The 18,367-nt window shown below is 35.0% G+C and overlaps 2 protein-coding genes across 6 annotated transcripts in view; both read left to right on the top strand.

Annotated features, from left to right (window-relative positions):
- kcp (kielin cysteine rich BMP regulator) overlaps nucleotides 1–10,589 on the top strand; it is a 48,973-nt gene extending 38,384 nt beyond the window's left edge. For all 5 annotated transcript variants that reach the window (XM_065283636.2, XM_065283639.2, XM_065283638.2 and 2 more), the window contains 15 exons: nucleotides 1,062–1,144; nucleotides 1,231–1,324; nucleotides 1,408–1,581; nucleotides 1,685–1,767; nucleotides 1,838–1,958; nucleotides 3,972–4,054; nucleotides 4,137–4,236; nucleotides 4,324–4,412; nucleotides 4,704–4,976; nucleotides 5,056–5,228; nucleotides 5,311–5,422; nucleotides 5,518–5,619; nucleotides 6,253–6,417; nucleotides 8,448–8,748; nucleotides 8,836–10,589. In XM_065283636.2, coding sequence (XP_065139708.1) covers nucleotides 1,062–1,144; nucleotides 1,231–1,324; nucleotides 1,408–1,581; nucleotides 1,685–1,767; nucleotides 1,838–1,958; nucleotides 3,972–4,054; nucleotides 4,137–4,236; nucleotides 4,324–4,412; nucleotides 4,704–4,976; nucleotides 5,056–5,228; nucleotides 5,311–5,422; nucleotides 5,518–5,619; nucleotides 6,253–6,417; nucleotides 8,448–8,748; nucleotides 8,836–9,053 — 2,171 coding nt within the window. In that variant the 3' untranslated portion in view covers nucleotides 9,054–10,589. The remainder of the gene's footprint in view (nucleotides 1–1,061; nucleotides 1,145–1,230; nucleotides 1,325–1,407; nucleotides 1,582–1,684; nucleotides 1,768–1,837; nucleotides 1,959–3,971; nucleotides 4,055–4,136; nucleotides 4,237–4,323; nucleotides 4,413–4,703; nucleotides 4,977–5,055; nucleotides 5,229–5,310; nucleotides 5,423–5,517; nucleotides 5,620–6,252; nucleotides 6,418–8,447; nucleotides 8,749–8,835) is intronic.
- A 1,680-nt stretch (nucleotides 10,590–12,269) lies between these two features.
- On the top strand, nucleotides 12,270–16,857 carry LOC135774027 (uncharacterized). The gene is made up of 11 exons (XM_065283957.1): nucleotides 12,270–12,292; nucleotides 12,448–12,592; nucleotides 12,693–12,785; nucleotides 14,233–14,331; nucleotides 14,879–14,943; nucleotides 15,018–15,187; nucleotides 15,283–15,421; nucleotides 15,528–15,695; nucleotides 15,969–16,088; nucleotides 16,219–16,333; nucleotides 16,747–16,857. The coding sequence occupies exons 1-11, from the start codon at nucleotides 12,270–12,272 to the stop codon at nucleotides 16,855–16,857; spliced, it is 1,248 nt and encodes a 415-aa protein (XP_065140029.1).
- The last annotated feature ends 1,510 nt before the right edge of the window (nucleotides 16,858–18,367 follow it).

The following is an 18,367-nucleotide window of genomic DNA, read 5'->3' as shown; positions in this document are numbered from 1 at the left end:
TTACGAAAGTGTGACTTACAGAAGATATACTTAGCGTACGAACGTTTTGGGAACCGTGCCATAGAGTTAAGAGAGAGGTTAAGGAATAGGTTAAGAACTACTTAGCGATAAGAACGTTTTGGGGAACCGGGCCCTGTTAAGTTAATTTAGATGTATAAAATAATCAGAAATGTGCATATTGATCACACTGAGTTAAGTTCATATTGTAATCTTCAATTATATTGACTATCGATTGCAGACTTTGCCAATCTTTTCTCAGTTTGTGACAATGTTGAGATCTCATCTGAAACTTCTTTTGTGAAATTTATGGGTCATAGAAATATCTGAGACGTAGGAGAAGTCATTTTTTTAAATGCATTATAAATGTTAGAAATGCTGAAACACGTTACAAAACTGTGAACTTTGTAAGACTGAATTGTGGAGTTACACCGTTAAACAGTTTTCCCACATTTCTGTGTTCAGGATTATTTGGGCGGGGCTAAAACTGTGGCTCGATGATGCACTGGAGCCACCGAGCATGACCCGCCCCTAACACAATTGCAAACATCCATTCAGGTTGTAGCGGTATTTGAAATTTAAAAGAGATGGCAGCTTTCCCACGAGTGGGCGGGGTTTCATTGCAAACAGCGGACACGCCCATAGCATATGAAAGCAGAGAATCCTGCCTGTTTTTTCAAGATTTTATCAAAGATTTTATAAACGTATTTTATTAAGTTGGCGTTTTTTTAAATCTCTCAAATTTGTCTGGGTGGTTAACACATTTAATATCGGATTTTAAGCTGAAGTTTCCATTTACTCTCCATTTAATGTCTAGGAAAAATGAGATAACTGAGATAAAAAAAATTATTTTATCTGCCATTTTTCTTTGTTATGGGAATAAGCAGAGAATTTTAAATAAGATCACTTTCAAAGGCAGCAATTTGTGTATCCTGCACAGGTAAGGCAATCCCAGAATAAATTTGCTACAGGCTTTGGGGTTTAATCCAGAGTTTAGCTAGCTGGTTTACCTGTGAGTTTGTATGACTGTGCTTATATTATCTGCACCTGCTTTGACCCCACAGTGTGTCATCAAAATGGTCGGGAATATCTGCAGGGGCAAAATATGATCCTACCCGCTAATCCTTGCTCCAAATGCACCTGTATGGTAAGATATCTCACAATTTTGCTTTTACAGCCATGCATTTGGTTGAAATGGTAGTGCTGCCATCTTTTTGCATGTATGTGTTTTAGGATGGTGAGGTGATCTGTGTGAAACCTCCGTGTGCTGAGTTGACCTGCATGCATCAGATTACCGATCCGGGTTCCTGCTGCCCCCGTTGCAGAGGTAACTGCAAAATAACTAATAATTAAAGCCCGAAGTATAGTTTGTATTTTTACATGTAAGTTGTTTGTTAATCTCTCTCTTAGGCTGTTTTTATGATGGTGTTGAGCACTCTGAAGGCAGCACCTGGTTTGCGTCCAGTGGACCCTGCATGTCCTGCATGTGTGTGGATGGAGTGACCACCTGCTCGGAGGTCCACTGTATCTCCACCTGTCTGAATCAGATCACCGTACCAGGTGAATGCTGCCCGGTTTGTGCAGGTACAACTCTCCCTTTATACACTTAAACTTAAAACACACGAATACCTGACATTTTGACATTCTTTCTTAACTTATACCCTCATGTGTGTTATTGTTTGGATAGACTGTGTCTTTGAAGGCCGTGTGTACGGTCCTGGAGAAAGTTTTCACCCATCAGATGACCCGTGTCAGATCTGCACCTGTGAGGTACGGCTCATTACAGTTGTTTGCGCACCTGTGTTGGTTTGTGTTTTCTCACTGTGTGTTTGTGTTGTAGGTCACGCCGAATGGAGAGCAGCACTTGCGCTGTTATCGGAAACAGTGTCCGAGACTGGTGGACTGTCCCAAACATTATATACAGTACAGCAGCCCAGATGCCTGCTGTCCTGTTTGTGCACGTCAGTATTAACTAGAGAGAGAGAGAGAGAGAGAGAGAGAGAGAGAGAGAGAGAGAGAGAGAGAGAGAGAGAGAGAGAGAGAGAGAGAGAGAGAGAGAGAGAGAGAGATTGGACTGTACAGTTTATTATCAAAAAAATTAGGGCTGTCAAAAGATTAATCACGGTTAATCGCATACAAAACAAAAGTTTGTTTTGGTATAATGTATGTGTGTGCAATGTTTGTAATTATTTTTTATATATAAATACACATACTTGCATGATTCTCACAAAATCCAGATTTAGAAGGTGTCCAGCATCAGAATTTTAAAAAATCCCTTGAAGCCAATTTTTTTTTTGCACAAATAAGATTAAGGTCTGACTTTACTATAACCGTTATTTTTAGAGGATTTAAAACATATTTCCTATATAATTATTTCAATTTTTTAGATTATCATTATCAAAAATTATCATAACCGCAACATGATATATATAACTAAAAAGTTGTCTAGGTACTATGACCAACAAAATTTCAACTTTTATCTGGATAGAAAAGAATAAGAACTGCTTACCTGGTAGCCATCGTGAGTGTCACAGTCAATTATGTCCCTTCCAACTAATTTTTTATTTGTTTTTGTTGTGGAGTATGAGAAAATTGGTATTGGACACATTTATATTCCTTATTATTGTCTCTACATTTACCAATGATCACCAAATACCACATGTTTCTTTAATGTAAATGTTTACAGTATAACATGCACTCAAGCTTTTAATTTTTTAAGAATTTTTAATTATAAATATTTCCATGTCAATGAACCCAAATCCAGTCATGGACACGTTGCGGTAATGAAAATTTTCCCCTAAATGTAGAAAAAACAACTAAATTGTATGTCATTTGAAATCATAGGCAAAGTAGTTCTTATTTTGATACTCTTACTTTGCATTTACTTTTTTTTATCAAAATCTAATTTCGCCAGAATCACCCAAATGCATATATTCTTTATTTTTATATATTTTCTATTATATAAATTATTCTTTATTTTTATATATTTTCTATTATATAAAAAAATAACATAAATATTTTTTTCTTAAATGCATGTGTGTATTTATATATACAAAATAGTTACACACAATACACACACAAATATGTTATGCAAGCACAAACTTTTATTTTGTATGCGATTAATCGCGATTAATCTTTTGACAGCCCTACACATTTTTTACAAATTAGTTTCTATTGTGTTTTATTTTTGCTAAAATAGTTTTTTTTTACAATGCAATTATTTAAAAATCCTTAAAAAAGATATTAGGGCTGTAAAAAGAGTAATGGCGATTAATCCCATACAAAATAAAAGTTTGTGTTTGCATAATATATATGTGTTTGTAATTATTATGTATATATAAATACACACATATATGTATAAATTTAAGAAAATATTTATTTATGTATAACTTTTTTTAATTGCACAGGAGCTTTACAGTAAATGGCTATTAGATTGTATATAGGGCTGTTGAATATAATTGTTTTTACGATGCATCGCAATGATAATGTGAACAATTATGGCGTTGATGCAAAACAAATTGAAAACATATCAAAAACAATCAAAACCTTGAATTCCTTAAAAACTATTTATTACGGATAAGTAATAAATTATAAATGTAATATTTACCCGTTCTTTTTTTATAAAAAATATTGGCAGTCTTTGTCATATGCATAGCTGTTTATTGTTATTATTATAAATACACACATATATGTATAAATAAAAAAAGTTATTTATGTATAACTGTATAAAAATTTTTTTTTTATTATTTATATGTACAAAATAATTACACACAGTGCACACATATATATTATGCAAACACAAACTTTTATTTTGTATGCGATTAATCATGATTAATTGCGATTAATCTTTTGACAGCCCTATAGTATATGTTTTCAGATGTGAAATGATACATGATGAATGATACTTTAATAGAAATCTTGACAAAATGTCTTTTATTTATTTATCTCAAACTTAACATTTCTCCCGTCTTCAGAGCCTTTGAGTAACTGCACAGCTACGCTTTTGGGTAATGAAGTGTTGGCCACAGATGACCCATGTTTTACCTGTCAGTGCAAGGTGACGTTTCACATTTGTTTTATGAATCTGTGCTTGTTTCTGTGGACGGATCTGCTGTATCTCTCTGTGTATATGTGTGCAGGATTTGACATGGACGTGTATTCATCGAGGTTGCCCTCCTCTCAGCTGTCCTCAGTCTGAGCAGCACACCTCTCCAGACTCCTGCTGCCCCGTGTGTGACGGTACAATCAGAAATAATAACCTAGCATTGCTTGCTCTTACAACAGCATGTGTGCTTTTAAATATTTATTTATATATGTGTGTTTCAGAGTGTGTGTTAGACGGTGACAAGACCCGCGTAAGAAACGGCTGGAGATGGACAGACAAAGAGAACGAGTGCGTCACCTGCGTCTGCAATGTGAGGACACACAAAAACATTGTCATATATGTTACCCAGCTGTTTCATTCATTTGCATTTATTTATTTATTCCACTATGGTGAATATTAAAATGAAACCTTTTTCGCTGGAATGAGCTTCTCTCCCATGTTACGATTATACTGAAACTTAAGTACGACTGCCACTAGGGGGCGAACTCCGACAGTCGTGTCCGAATGTCATGTATGAGTTGGGTCTTTCTTTAAAAAAAATAAAGATTTTTGCACATCCGTGTAATTTTAAACCCCTATTTATGTGATTTTTGTGCTTTAGCAAGGCCATATCGAGTGTGACCTGCAGGAGTGTCCTGCAATCGATTGTCCAGATGGATCATTTAAGCTAAAGAACCCTGGGAAATGTTGCCACGAGTGCACGGATGTCACAGCCGTGGTTTACTCCATAGACATCAGCGCGCAGTGTGTGTATGACCGACGTGTGTACAACCACAATGATCACTGGGAGGTGGATGAGTGCACGCTCTGCACCTGTGTGTCTGGAGAGGTGCACTGCCAAACCCAGAGATGCCCTGCGCTGACCTGCGCCTCGGTGAGTTACACAAACAGCCGGGTGAGATGTGTATTGGTACAGGTGTCAATGTCAGAGTGTAATTTTTGTGTGTTTGAAGGATGAAACTCCAACTCTCACTCCTGGAATGTGTTGTCCTCACTGCATTCCTCGTCCGGCCACCTGTATCGTGTTTGGAGATCCTCACTACCGGACGTTTGATGGCAAGATGGTGAATTTCCAGGGCACGTGTACATATGTGTTAGCTCAGGACTGTCAGGGCGGAGACTTCAGGTGTTTAAAACATTGTATTGTGCTTTCAATGCTTACACCACATACTTTAGCAGAACGTTCACGTGTGTCCATTTTCCTCCAGTGTCCATGTGTCTAATGAAGACAGGGGTCGTAAGGAAGTGTCGTGGACTAAAGAGGTCACTGTGTTTATTGGTGATGTCGTGGTACAGCTATTACAAGATTGGGTTGTCAAGGTGCTGTATACCTCTTAATCAAATATAATAATGTATAATTATAATTTTTTTTTGTTTATGTGTCTATATTATTCTTTTTTTATTGCATTGATCAGGTTGATTATCAGCCCGTCTCCCTGCCGTTTCTTAAAGAGCCGTATGTTTACCTGGAGCGAAAGACCAACACTATTCTACTTAACACAAATGTTGGGCTAAAGGTACAGTTTTATGTACTTCAGTTTCAAGGGTAAAAACAATTGTATTTATTAAATGTAGTGTTGTAAGAAGTAAAATATTATGCATCAGAATATACACTGCAAAAAATTATTTTCAAGAAAAAAATTATTTGTATTTTTGTCTTGTTTTCAGTAAAATATCTAAAAAATATTAAATTAAGATGCTTTTTCTTGATGAGCAAAACGACTCAAGAAAATAAGTCTAGTTTCTAGACCAAAAATATCACATTTAAATTATTTTGTGCATAAAACAAGCAAAAAAATCTGCCAATGGGGTAAGCAAAAAAAAGCGTGAAATTTTTTCTTAAACATTAAATTCAAGAAAAATTCAAGAAAAATTTGCTTACCTCATTGGCAGATTTTTTTGCTTGTTTTATGCACAAAATCATTTTAATTTGATATTTTTGGTCTAAAAACTAGACTTATTTTCTTGGGCCGTTTTGCTCATCAAGAAAAAGCATCTTAATTTAAGAATTTTTTGATATATTTACTGAAAACAAGACAAAAATACTAAGAATTTTTTTTCTTAAATAATTTTTTGCAGTGTAGTAAAGTAAAAGTACAGATACTTGAGTACTGAGTAAAAATCCACTTTTGGTGATGGTTTATGTGCAGGTGTTATGGAACGGTCGCTCTCATTTGGAGGTCAGTGTTCCTGGTACCTATAAGAAGCACATGTGTGGCCTCTGTGGCAACTTCAACAACTATCCTCAGGATGACATGAGACTCCGTAACGGACAGATCGCCACATCTGAAGCAGCGTTTGGAAACAACTGGAAGGTGCGAGAAGCCATTTCAGCATCTCAAAACATCTCTATATTTGAAGAGTTCATATGCAAAAGTTGCTAAACACCACCTCAGTCAAAAATGAGATAATGATATACACCTTATGCAGCCTGACAACATGTTAAATCCAAACAAGGCAGTGAGGAATGGACGTCCAGAACGTGCGCTGTTAACCTATTGTTTTATATCAGGATGCTGGTCATTCAGCCATCAAAACACAGAAAATACATAGTTTTACAAATTTCCACAACTACAAAGAACCTCAGAAATCATGTATTGTTAAAATAAGAAGGGACATACACTTCAAAAAATGACTTTCTTACTTAGTATTTTTGTCTTGTTTTCAGTAGAAATATCTAAAAATTCTTAAATTAAGATGCTTTTTCTTGATGAGCAAAACGACCTAAGTAAATAAGTCTAGTATTATGACAAATAAAATACAATTTACGTGAAATTGTCCTTAAAACAAGCAAAATTATCTGCCAATGGGGTGAGAAAAAACATTGTGAAATAAGATTTCGTTTTTCTTAAACACTTAATTCAAGTAAAATTTTCTCACCCCATTGGCAGATATTTTTTCTTGTTTTAAGCACAAATTCACTTAAATTGTATATTTTTTGTCTAAAAACTAGTATTATTTTCTTAGGTCATTTTGCTCATTGAGAAAATACATCTTGATTTAAGAATTTTTTGATATTTCTACTGAAAACAAGACAAAAATACTAAAATTGTTCTTGAAAGTCTTTTTTGCAGTGTGCTTACAACATGAGAACACTGCAAAAATGACTTTCTTACTTAGTATTTTTGTCTTGTTTTCAGTAAAAATATCTCAACATTTTAAAATTAAGATGTATTTTCTTGATGAGTAAATGACCTAGGAAAATAAATCTAGTTTTTAGACAAAAAAATATAAACTTTAAGTAAATTAGTGCTTAAAACAATGAAGCAAAAAATCTGCCAATGGAATAAGAAAAAATTTCTTGAAATAAGAAATTGTTTTTTCATAAACACTTAATTCAAGAAAATTTTCTTATTCCATTGGCAGATTTTTTTGCTTAAGCACTAATTTAATAATTTAAATTTATATTTTTTGTCTAAAAACTAGACTTATTTTCTAAGGTCATTTTGCTCATCAAGAAAATACATCTTAATTTAAAAAAAAATTTATATTTTTTACTGAAAACAAGACAAAACTACTAAGAAAGTCATTATTTTTGTAGTGAAATTAGTGATTACACTGCAAAAATTATTTTCAAGGAAAAAAATTTTAGTATTTTTTTTTTTTTTTTTTGTAAAAATATCTAAAAATTCTTAAATTAAGATGCTTTTTCTTGATGAGCAAAATGATCCAAGAAAATAAGTCTAGTTTTTAGACCAAAAATATCAAATTTAAGTGATTTTGTGCATAAAACAAGCAAAAAAATCTGCCAATGGGGTAAGCAAATTTTTCTTGAATTTTTCTTGGATTTAGTGTTTAAGAAAATTTTTTAAAGATTTTTTTATCTGTGGTTCAGTTTCTTTATTTTTACACTTTGACTTTCATTATTTGCAATGTTTCTAGTTGCATCCTTAGTGATTTTGCAGTCGTTTACTATGTCTTGTTTAAAGAAAAGCTTGCATGCACTTAGAGGGTTTTGCAGCTAAGACAGTCAAATTTGTTAAACTACAATGAAATGACTAAAGTGACATTTGTGATATTAAGTCATTTCAATTATTGACTAATAACCTTTTCATTGCCATTGAAGAGAAATTACCAAACCTATACTGAGGAGTCTGATATAAAATGCACATTTACAAGAAAACATGTCAGATGTACTTAGAGGGTTTTGCATGTGATCTATTCATTTGTCTGAGGGGTTGCTAACAATTTTTTTTTATATCAGCACCCCATATGCTGAATTTACGATAATGTATTTCTGACTATTTCACACTAATAATTTCCCTAAATTTAATATTTAAATAAAATTGTAGAATCTTTCCCAACTTATTTCTGACTGGTGCACGACTGGTGTCTCTCCTCGCAGGATGGCAGCGGAAATCATTCGAACCTTCAATGTTCGGACGTGAGGAACATTGACCCGTGTAAGGAAGCTGGTTACTCTTCCCGTAAGACGGCGAACGCTCGCTGCGCGGTCCTGAAGTCTCCTGTGTTTGAGCGCTGCCACAAGTTGGTGCCACCTGAGATGTTCTTCGCTTCGTGTGTGTATGACCTGTGCGCCTGCGGGTCCAACATGGACCAATGTCTGTGTGAGGTGCTGGAGGCTTACGCATCCGAGTGTCGCGAGGTCGGCGTCGTGATCCAGTGGAGATCTCCCATGCTTTGCGGTGAGTTTCATTATTAGACTATACCTCTATAACTTTAGGAGACGTATGCTTTGATGTAACGCATCTCATTCTCTGCAATCCTCACAGCTGTCGGTTGCCCGACGGACAGAGGCTACGTGTTTGATGAATGCGGACCGCCGTGTCCGAAGACCTGTTTCAATAAAGACGTCCCACTGGGTGTGATCGAGTCTCATTGCTTTAAACCCTGTGTGCCAGGATGCCAGTGCCCGGCTGGACTGGTTGATCACAACGGCCACTGCATCGCCCCTGAAAAATGCCCTAAAATTATCCACGGTGGCCCATAAACCACACACGGCGAGTGGAGTCCGTCCCGTGATGCTTTTTCCAATCGACCTTGAGATCTGATGAACCTAAAGTCAACATGAAACCCTTGTGCAAGATTGTTTTTGTAATCTTTTATCAAACTCGCTCTGTCTTTGAAGTGACTCTACTTTTGATGTCATTCCTTCAACCACCCGGATCCATTCTGATGTTTCAGTTTTTGACATTAAATAAACCGTCTCGCTCATGAATAGTAAAACAAGTTGCAAACAGTGTTTCATGTTTCCTTTACAATGCTTGAACCTAACGCACATTAAACTTAAGTCTATGAGATATCACCACTACATAATCCAAATAATGTCAAATACAGACGATCTTTTAAAGATTTTATTTTTATTGGTGCTACTGTAAGTGTTTATGATTTATCGTGTATAACTTTTATATTGAATTACATTTTTTTCTGTCTTTGTAAAGTCACTGATGTCTTGAGCCCAACACTGGACAGATCACAGTTTCTTCACTATGGACTAGCAGAGCTGCAAGCTTAATGGAAATATCTGGATATTTTCTTGCTTACGGTTTAAATCATAAATGGAGTTCGTTTTTCAAATGATTAATAAATATTCAGGAAGTGACAAATTCAGTTTTGATTTAACACAGTTTTTTTACTTTATCTCACTGTTATGGAACAGGATTTTGTGTCTGCTCTTGCACTGGTGTTGCGATTATTTTGTTACTTGTTTTAATTCAGTGGTTCTCAAACCCCCTTGTGTAGAGTACATCCCTTTACATTAAACAAAAAGAATCTCAAACTAAGAATTTGAATTAAATGTAGTGCAGTAGGTTAGTAGCTTTATTTTCATGAGGTTTAATTACACAGAATTTATGATAAATTAATGTATCTAATACTCGGGACCCCTAGCACCATCTCACAACCCCCCAGTTTGAGAACCACTGCTTTAAATAATGTTAAACACGTTTCCATATAATGACAGTGTTATAATGACAATTATAATCCATATGAACAAAACAATGAGACCAGTGCTTGATACGATGTATTGACAGAATTATTCTAAGCTATGGATGTTATATTCAGGTAAATTGCTATTGTTTCTTTTAAAGGTGCAGTGTGTAATTTTTTAGAAGGATCTCTTGACAGAAATGAAATATACAAAATAATATACAAAACCATATTATCAGGGGTGTATAAAGACCATTGAACTCTTATGTTTTTATTACCTTAGAATGAGACGTTTTTATCTACATACACAGAGGGTCCCCTTACGTGAAAGTCGCCCTTTTGTGCCGCCATGTTTCTACAGAAGCCCTTAAGGGACAAACTTCTTTTTACTTAGTTGTTTCCGTCAATTACATGTTTTTCCAGTGGCAGGTACCATGGCTTCTCTATGCGTTTCAAATGGAGAGGTGAGCAATTTGCAACCTCACCACTGGAATGCCGCTAAAATTTACACACTGCACCTTTAAGCCGTGTTTCATATTCTTTGTATTCAGTTTTTTTACCATGTCGAAATATTGCATTAAATCCCATCTTCACCCAGTCTAGTTTGTTTTTGTTCTGCATTGAATTTAAAACAGGTACATACATGGAGGTTACGCATGTCTACAAAAACAAAATCTAAATTGTTTAAATTGACAGTTTTATAAAGTTTGTTGGTGTGTTGATAAATTCCACTTCTTTTAATAATTTTGATTATGTCAAATATCCCTATAATATAATCTAAATAAAAGTTTAACAATTTTTAACAAATTTAAAGCCACCACGAAATTAAAATGATAAACTGTGTTTTGTATTATTATTATTATTATATTAACATTTTACAAATGACTTATCTGTAAGCTTCATTATTTTTTAATTCATGTGCCCTCATAATCTTTAATCAAAAATGCAAATCTCCTCCCCTCCTCGAAATGATCTCTCTTTACTTCCGATCATATGGTACGGCTGGTGGGCGGAGTCCGGGAAAAGATTGCAACCCAGCTTCTAACGAATTGGTTTCTCAATATTTTTCAAACCATTTTCACTTCGGTTTAGGGTTGGACCAGCTAATGCTGGTTTTAGCTGTGTTTTTTTAGTAGGGAAGCAATAGAAAAGTATTTATTGCTGTTTGTATAAATGCAGTACTTGTTTTACTAATTTGTTACGTTGTAAGACTGATATTTTAAGCTTTTTGGTAGTTGGCAGTTTCTGTGTGCAAGATGATGATATATAAGATAATGTGTGATCTGAAAGACTGAAGTGATTTAATGATGTTTAAAAATAGCTGCATCACATTTCTTATACAAACTTCATTGCTGATGTATTTTCAACACCAGTGCATCATCTCAACATCATAAAAACGGCGTCTTATCACATAATATGGTGATAAGGAATCAGTGTTAAACAACATTTGTGTATACAGTAGCTACATAGATGTTATAATAAACTTATATGTACATAAATGTAGCCTATATTAAAATGCATTAACGTTAATTCGGTTTGGGTCATATAAGTACCAAAATCATGAATTATGCATATGTGTACTACTACTAATAATAATAATGATAACATTAATAATTATATTATATAATAATATTACACACCATTACATAAGTGTTATGTGAATTAGGATGCAGTATATATCTTTGACAGGCATGGCAAAAAAAAAAATTCTTGCAAAAAATATGTTTTAAATATATGCTAAAAAATTTTATAGAAAGTAATATGTTTTTAAATTTGAAAATATATATAATTTGAACATTTTCAAACCTGTTATTATTAGAGGTTTGTAACAAACAAAGATTTTCTTCCAATGCAACATGTATATAAATGCTTTAAAATATATTTCAAAATATAAAAAATGGCCAAACAATAGATTGGTAAAAAAAAAACATTTTTGTAAACATACCTTTATTTCAAAATAAATATAAGCAAATATAATTTTTGGTCATTTTTTGTATTTTTTATATATTTAAAATTATATTTGATAATATATTTTTGTCACATGGACACTTAATTGGTTAGTAAGATTGTCACAATTGTCACAGTTGTGCTTTTGCTCTGACACAGACTCTTTTTTTCGCATATTTCCCATTTTGCAGCCTTTGCTATTTGATAATAAAAGTAGAGATATGGATTGCCAGATCATCTGTATGTGATGAGCTGATTCTCTACCTTTGCAATCTGATCCTAATGGTTACCTCGGCAACAGACGCTACTTTGTTGTAATCGTCCATTATTCATGAAGATCAGCTCATCAGACAGGTAAGACACTTTCTCTTTTCATGTTTGTGGGTGTAAATAACATATAAGCGGTTGTAGTCAATCCACTAAGAAACTGTATATTAGTTGTTTGCATTGTTTTTGGGATCCAGTATTTTGTATGTGTTTGAGCTTTAGTGAACTTTTTTGTTGTGTAGGATGGAAGACTGTGTACATTCGGTCTGCGAGTCCCTCGGCCTGCTGGAGGATGATGTGGTTGGCAGTGAGATGATATGTTCGCTTTACAATAGTATCTTTCTCATCTCCACCAGTCAGGAGGATACTAAAAGAGCCATTTCACAGGTGAATGAGTTACATTACTCTCATAGCCTCATGCATTACAACAGATGATGAGGAAGAAAGATGTGTGATGTCATCTGATGTCACTGTATGATGTGTTCAGGTGAAAGGTGAGACTGGAGGGTCTTCATGTTCAGCCAGAAGTGTTCTGCATGTTCTCTTAGTGATGGAGAGGCAACGTGAAAATAGAGAAGTGGTATTTTTACATTATACTTTTTCTCTATTAGTATGTTGGGACTTTTTATGTTAAACTCCAGTTAATGTGTTTATTTAAATAATTTTTAACTTTCACTTCACTCTAAAAGCCATAATCGATGCACTCAACGATTCTGTGTATCATTGCACAGCAGCACCCTTAGCAATGTAAACATTTGACAATTTTTTTCCAGCAGAAGAAAGATTTTAGTGATTTTACTTCATGGATGTGCATGCAGTGATAAATATTTGCTTTAATCATTGTATTATGTTGTAACAATTTCATTAAAGCAATAAAGTGCTCGATCAAGCCTAGTGCTGTATCGAGAATAAGTCACAGCTGAAGGAACGTCTTGCCTAACAATGGCATTGGCTGTGATTTATTCATGATACAGCACAGCCTCTTGTACCTCACTGCTTATGTACAGGTATGTGGCCAACAGTGTTGGCTTTAACTAGTTACAAAGTAATTATTTACTGTAATTATATTACTTTTTCCTTGAAAGTAAGAGAATACTTTTAATGTTTCCAGAAAATTGTACTCTTTTTCCGCCATTGACGAGTTATTTAGTCAATTAAGAGAAAACAGTTCCATAAAAAACGTGTTCCTGATGAGGTTTTATGTTAATCTGTAATAATGTGATTATACACTAGATGGCGCACGTGCCCAATTTATAAAAAAAACTGAAGCAAAAAATATTTACTAATATAAAAACTCTGTATACTATTTTTAAACTATGTATGTTTTTATAATCGTTCTGAATCTGATCTCTAAAAAATGTCCTTCACAAAAATGCAATTATTTCAGCTAAAATGTTTTTTGAATGTATCCTTCTCACTTTAAATACTTTGGTGAGTTAATAAGAATTATGGTAGTTTCCAATTCTCACTATGAACTGGTTGGTTAACCTATCAGCATTAATATAACTGAGATATTGGTTGCTTATTAATTAGGGGTGCGCCTATCAGCCGATGATACTTGCTATGCTTCTCAATGAATTACGGTGAAATGCCGCTACATCCAAAAGCCAGAGGTCGCTATCGTGCAGAAACTCAATATTTGCTGCAGACGAAGAACCACACACGCAGCTCCAGCCAGGAAATGGCTTCAGGATATATTTATATTGCTGTTTTTCAAACCTTTTCAGGTATTTTCATGATAATAAAGAATATGTATAATGATTATGTTTGCTTTTTCAAATGGATGTTATAAACGACTCAAACTAACAGTGATTTCAGATCGATAAGGATCTACTGATCAAAAGCCATAGTACATGAAATGTCTGTGAATAATATCCGCTGTGCGATTCAGAATAGTTATCGGACACGTATTTTTAGTGTATATCGGCATTTATTGCTGCCCTCCTATTATTCATATTTTAATTAATAAAGTTTTTTTTTGAGTTACTTAACCCAACACTGGTGGCCACTCCTTATGTCTTCTGTAGTTGTACTGGGATCTACAAATGTTGAAAGCTGGCAGAATCGCCACCTCACTTAAACACAACATACAATCACCAACAATCAACCATAGACACATACTTAAGGTACAAACTTCTATGATTATGATTTCTGTGAGAGTTATATTTAACATAATATTGTGTAAAATACAAAACGTAATATTTGGCTACACTCTCAGAAAAAATGGTAAAAAAAAAATTCTTACAGCTGTCACTGGGGCGGTACTCTTTCAAAAAGTACTCATTTGTACCTAAAGTTTTTATATAAGATTCTTAAAGGTACATATTGGTACCAAATGTATATACAACTATACCTAAATGGTATATTTTAGGAACTTTTAAAGTGCCAATGACAGCTTGGGACCATTTTTTTACCAATTTTTTTTCTGACAAACAATGTGATATAATATGCTGTATGAATGTGTTGCTTAATATAATGCTGAATAATACATTTCATCTCTAAATATGAAATCTCAAAGTCTATATAAGTATATAATAAAATTACAACTTTACTTAACTATGTAAATTATGATTCTTTGTGCATATTTGTATTCCCCTTATTCTCTTAAAGATATCTGCTAAATGAATGTATGTAAATGTTGTATTTTACTTTGTGTGCATTATTTTCTTTCAGGAGGAGGACGCAGATGAGTTGAACATCCTGTGTCTTCAGAACAAAGCCAAGAGACTTTACATCAGGTCACATGCACTCTTTTTTTCTTTGTATGCTTGCATAATATTGAATGAATTTACAATATTTCTCCTGCATTCAGGCTTGTTCTCGACGGAGTTTGGACTCTCCTACCATCTCTATCGCGGAGTAATATCATCATTATGGGCAGCATGATGTGTCCCAACAATTCGGACATCCTGCAACTGCTGCACTGTAAATATGACATCATCAAAGAGCGACTATACAGAGAGATGCTACAGGATGAGTACGGTGAGAGAGAAATTAAGTCAGGTCACTCAATGGGTACCCAAACTCTTCTTTTCAATGTACAGTTGTTGTTTTTGTTTTTTTTAACATGATTAAAGGGATGATTTGGTGGGACTCTATGCCCACGTGGCAACAGACCGAGTGTGTGTGTGAATTGGGGGCATCTGTTGAACAAGCTTACAGACGCAAGGATTGGCTCAAAATATGTGGGCTGCCCGGGGCCCTCCGGTGCTACAGGTACTGTACTAATAGCTGTTTGCTTATTTAGCCATCATACCACATACAGACTAATTTTACAGTAATTGCCGCTCATACTGTAGCTTTATTGTGATGGATTTTGTAGAAGCTGTGCTTCAGTGGCCCTGAGGGGTTGCACTGAGAGTCTTAAGCTCAGAGATCAAGCGTGGTCATCTAAACCGAAAGAACAGGCTTGGTCTGCCGTCATCTTCCTGTCTGAGCTGGAGTCCATGTATGAAGAAGAGAAGGAGTCGCTCACAACTCTCATTCACAGGTTATTTCTTCATGTTCTGGTTGAGATAAACAGATGTACAGTGCTTTTTTATTAAACATGTGACGCACACATGATCTCTCGATGCGCAGAACACATATTTTGAAAATACGAACCACACACATGACGGACTCTACATGTTGTGACGAACTTCGCATCGAGCGCCCTCGAAAAAAGAAGTCACTGGCCGCCACTGCTAAGCAATATTATGTTATAATTTGTAATATCACACAGATTGTACTTGCAGATGTTCAATGTGATTCACTGTTTCTGCAGACTGGGGCAGGAAGCTTTACGTGTCATATATCTGACCTTGTGCGTCGCTGTTCGGAAAGCCGAAAGAGAAAATCAATCCCACGCGGCGCTGCTGGTCGCCAGACAACACTGGCACAGATGGTGAGTGTATTCAATTCAGGCGGTATGCACATCTATATATACATTTCATCACCCCCGTTCATGACCCACTCACATGCTTTCACTTGAAAGTTTGAAAGCTTAAAACAAAAGCATCTCTTGTACACTCCAGGCCCTTTATGAGAGGCTCTGTCAGTCAGGAACTCCCTCGGATTTGGCTACAGGAAAATCCAGATCCCAATGTAAAAAAAGAGCAGGGCTGGAAAACAGCAAGCTGTACACGACAGGTACATGCATATTTACATGTAGATGCTTTTATCCAAAGGGGCTTACAGTCCAATCAGGCTGTACATTTTTAGTACTGTACACTCATTTTCAACCTAGCATTTAGTCAAAAAGAGACAAACCTAGAAGTTGGGTTAAATTAACCAAGAAAATGTTTATATTTGAACCAACAATGGGTTGAATCTAAGCATAGGTTAGTTTACAACCCAAAGGGTTGGGTTTGTCCCTTTTTGACCCAACGCTGGTTAAAAAATAACCCCACATTTTTTGGAGTGTGGGGCTTGAACCCATGACCCAACGTAATGCACCATAAGTTGAGTTACGGGAACATAACATGTTATTGCTATAATTGCATAAACATCTCATTAACCTCTATGTAGTTTTATAATCAGTCGTATATGTTCTTACCCATCAGGCTGTGCTGCAGTTGCTGGTTCTGTGTCAGGAGCAGGAAAGGAAACAATTGGTGGAGATTTTGCACAGGGTTTCCTTAAGCGAACTTGAAGGACCGAAAAGCTACAGTTAAACAATTATTAAATTCAACAGAAATAAATTTACTGCATGTCATTCCAAACCAATGCAACTTTTTTAAGTGGAATACAAAACAGATGTTATATTAAAATGACCATACACCTTTTTGGTCAGCGGTTCTTAAAAGAACCAGTCCTGCAAAGCACCTTTTTTGTACCGTAATTTTTAACTATCCCCAAATTAAGAGAAAACAATTCCCTTCAAATTTTGCTTTCCTAAGGGGAAATGGAGCAAAAATTAAATAAAGTTTAGTTTCGCATGCGCATGTGAAACTATCGCGTTTAGTTTCGCGTCATGAAACTAGATTTTTTTCACTCCATTGTCACCTTAGGGGCTTACTTATCGCGTGCGCACGTGAAACTAAACTTTATTCAATTTTTGCTCCATGTCCCCTTAGGGGCGTAGTTTGGATAGTTTTTTGTTTAAAAAAACTATTATTCAATGAATTGTATGAAGATGAGTAAAGGAAATGTAAAAAATGCAAATAAACCACAGAAACCTACGGAGCCCCTAATGGAACATGGAGCAAAAATTAAATAAAGTTTAGTTTCACGTGCGCACGCGAAACTACACTTTTAAAAAAATATTCTGCACATGAAGGTTTCACGTGAGCACATAAAACTAAACTTTAGATTTTTTTACTCGAATGTCACCTTAGGGGCTTACTTATAGCGTGCGCACGTGAAACTAAACTTTATTCAATTTTTGCTCCATGTCCTCTCAAGGGCGTAGTTTGGATAGTTTTTTGTTTAAAAAAACTATTATTCAATGAATTGTATGAAGATGAGTAAAGGAAATGTAAAAAATGCAAATAAACCACAGAAACCTATGGAGCCCCTAATGGAACATGGAGCAAAAATTAAATAAAGTTTAGTTTCACGTGCGCACGCGAAACTACACTTTTAAAAAAATATTCTGCACATGAAGGTTTCACGTGAGCACATAAAACTAAACTTTAGATTTTTTTACTCGAATGTCACCTTAGGGGCTTACTTATAGCGTGCGCACGTGAAACTAAACTTTATTCAATTTTTGCTCCATGTCCTCTCAAGGGCGTAGTTTGGATAGTTTTTTGTTTAAAAAACTATTATTCAATGAATTGTATGAAGATGAGTAAAGGAAATGTAAAAAAATGCAAATAAACCACAGAAACCTACAGAGCCCCTAATGGAACATGGAGCAAAAATTAAATAAAGTTTAGTTTCACGTGCGCACACGAAATTACACTTTAAAAAAAATATTCTGCACATGAAGGTTTCACGTGAGCACATAAAACTAAACTTTAGATTTTTTTACTCGAATGTCACCTTAGGGGCTTACTTATCGCGTGCGCACGTGAAACTAAACTTTATTCAATTTTTGCTCCATGTCCCCTTAGGGGCGTAGTTTGGATAGTTTTTTGTTTAAAAAAACTATTATTCAATGAATTGTATGAAGATGAGTAAAGGAAATGTAAAAAATGCAAATAAACCACAGAAACCTACGGAGCCCCTAATGGAACATGG

Source organism: Paramisgurnus dabryanus, chromosome 9, assembly GCF_030506205.2.
Source record: "Paramisgurnus dabryanus chromosome 9, PD_genome_1.1, whole genome shotgun sequence".
Classification (NCBI taxonomy): Eukaryota; Metazoa; Chordata; class Actinopteri; order Cypriniformes; family Cobitidae; genus Paramisgurnus; species Paramisgurnus dabryanus.
The sequence above is the reverse complement of the archived record's forward strand: the minus strand, read 5'-3'. Positions and strand labels throughout refer to the sequence as shown.